At 34.1% G+C, this 2,522-nt stretch overlaps 1 protein-coding gene across 1 annotated transcript; it reads left to right on the top strand.

Annotated features, from left to right (window-relative positions):
• Positions 1-1,148: 1,148 nt before the first annotated feature.
• LOC111798820 (probable carbohydrate esterase At4g34215) lies at positions 1,149-2,015 on the top strand. Its single transcript, XM_023682156.1, has one exon. The coding sequence runs from the start codon at positions 1,149-1,151 to the stop codon at positions 2,013-2,015; it is 867 nt and encodes a 288-aa protein (XP_023537924.1).
• Positions 2,016-2,522: the final 507 nt, after the last annotated feature.

The raw sequence follows: 2,522 nt of genomic DNA, 5'->3' as shown, positions 1-2,522 counted from the left end.
TTTTTTTTTTTTGTTTTTGGGCTTCGCTTAAAAAAAACACGTATGTTAGAGGAAGGTTTCCACACCCTTCTAAATGGTGTTTTGTCCTCCTCCCCAATCAATGTGGGACATCACAATTCACCCCCTTTGGGTCCCAGCGTCCTTATTGGCACACTGCCTCGTGTCTATCCCTCTTCGGGGAATTGCGAGAAGGCTGGCACAACGTCCGGTGTTTGGCTCTGATACCATTTGTAACGACCCAGGCGCACTGCTAGCAGATATTGTTCTCTTTGAGTTTTCCCTTTCGCGCTTCTCCTAAAGGCTTTAAAACGTGTCTGCTAGAGGAAGGTTTACACATCTTTGTAATTGATGTTTTGTCCTCGTCTCCAATCAATGTGGAACATCACATTAATATTCCTTTGTTTTAGGTCGTGACATTATCTTTCACAAATTTATAATTTGCATTAACACGACACATTAATAAATGAAAAACAAAGTCAAAATATTCACATATATATTTCTCTCATGGAGTATGGAAACCTAATTTGATACAAATTATATCACCCAAAAACTCTTATTAAATTTTTTATAATTAACATAGATATTTACACATTCTTCAAATTAAAAAAAATAAATAAATAATCAATTTAAATTTCTCCGATCAAAATCTTAAGATTTAAAACAAAAGGGTAAATCTATTTTTGGCCTAGAAATGAGAAAATATTTATTTACCTCGTGAATTAAGCTAATATATTTTAATGTCAAAAGATCTCGTCTTTTATTCTATAGAAAAAGACATGTAAGACAAGATTGGTGAAAAGAGATACAAGGTTGAAGTTTTATTAAACAAATTAGGTGTGATCTAAGATGATTAAGATCGAAAAATACTCCCATCCACAAATATTGATCGATTGAAATTGATTTTGAAACTTAAATAATACTTAAAATAGAATCAAAATTAAGTATAAAAAGTGAGGATCACTAACCAAGGAATGAAGAGGCATAGATCAATTATAAAATAGGAGAGTGATAAGAATTTGAACGGGAGAGTAGTTGTGTCTGTGCAAACAGACACAAAAAGTTATCAATTCTTCCCGACAAGAAAAAGTAGCTTTTAATTCTTTTAATACTTTCTTCAGTGTCTATTTGCACAGACACAAAGGGTCAAAATGGTTTTGCTGAAACTATCAATCTTGTTGTGTATGATATTGTTTAGCCCTTCCCTTTCAGGGGCTACTTCTCCCACCAACATATTCATCCTGGCCGGTCAGAGCAACATGGCTGGTCGAGGTGGGGTAGAGAAAATTCAAAACGGGAAACTTGTGTGGGATGGAAAGGTCCCATTGGAGTGTCAATCCGACCCATCCATCCTACGGTTGAACCCTGAGCGCCAATGGGAGATAGCACATGAACCTCTCCATTTGGGGATTGACATTAGTCACACTCCAGGGATTGGTCCGGGGATACCGTTTGCTCACCAGTTCAAAGAAAAAGCTGGACAAAAGGCAGGCACCGTGGGTTTAGTTCCTTGTGCTAGAGGTGGCACTTTAATTGAACAATGGATAAAAAACCCTAGCAATCCTAGTGCAACTTTTTACCAAAATTTCATTGAACGAATTAAAACATCAGAAAAAGAAGGTGGAGTTGTGCGTGCTTTGTTTTGGTATCAAGGAGAAAGCGATGCGGCTATGAATGACACCGCTCAAAGATACAAAGACAACTTAAAGAAGTTCATCACCGACATCCGCAATGATATAAAACCTAGATTTTTACCGGTCATTATTGTTAAGATATCCATGTATGACTTTTTTATGAAGCACGATACTCATAACTTGCCGGCAGTGAGAGCAGCTGAAGATGCAGTCCAAAAAGAGCTTCCAGACATCATTACTATCGACTCTCGGGAGTTGCCTATAAACTTGACCACATTTGAAGGCTTTTCGTGGGATCATGGTCATTTTAACACGGAAACAGAAATTGTTTTGGGTAAATGGTTGGCAGACACATATCTCGCCCACTATGGTCATTTACTTTGATCTTATTATGTGTCATTCTCTAATCTCTATTGATTGATCTATTATTCTATCTCAATAAAATCATTTAAACCACACATAACCTAACTTTAAAATACCTAGATGCCTTCTGTGGCACATATCTTTTCTCAAATTTAGTAAACTAAACCTCCAATATTAGTATAATAAAATTGATAAATAAATTAATGTAACAAAAAAAGTTTAAATTCTTTTAATATTAATTATATTATTATTATTATATATTTATTTTTTTGGAATAATGCAATAATTAAAGAATATTTAAAAGTTTTGCTAACAAAATATCAACCAACTAGACGAATACGACTATCTATCCATCAACTATTTCGCTTAATTCACTTAATAAAAGAAAAGCTTAATTCCTAAATAAAAGAAAGCAAAATCACTATCTCACCTCATGTGTTTTATGGGTTTTTCTAATATTTTTAAAAAATGGCAAGTGAATTCATTATCAATACCTAAAAAGAATTTTTTTTTATTTATTTTATTTTT

Source organism: Cucurbita pepo, chromosome LG07 (assembly GCF_002806865.2).
Source record: "Cucurbita pepo subsp. pepo cultivar mu-cu-16 chromosome LG07, ASM280686v2, whole genome shotgun sequence".
Lineage (NCBI taxonomy): Eukaryota > Viridiplantae > Streptophyta > Magnoliopsida > Cucurbitales > Cucurbitaceae > Cucurbita > Cucurbita pepo.
This window is presented reverse-complemented; position numbering and strand designations above follow the sequence as displayed.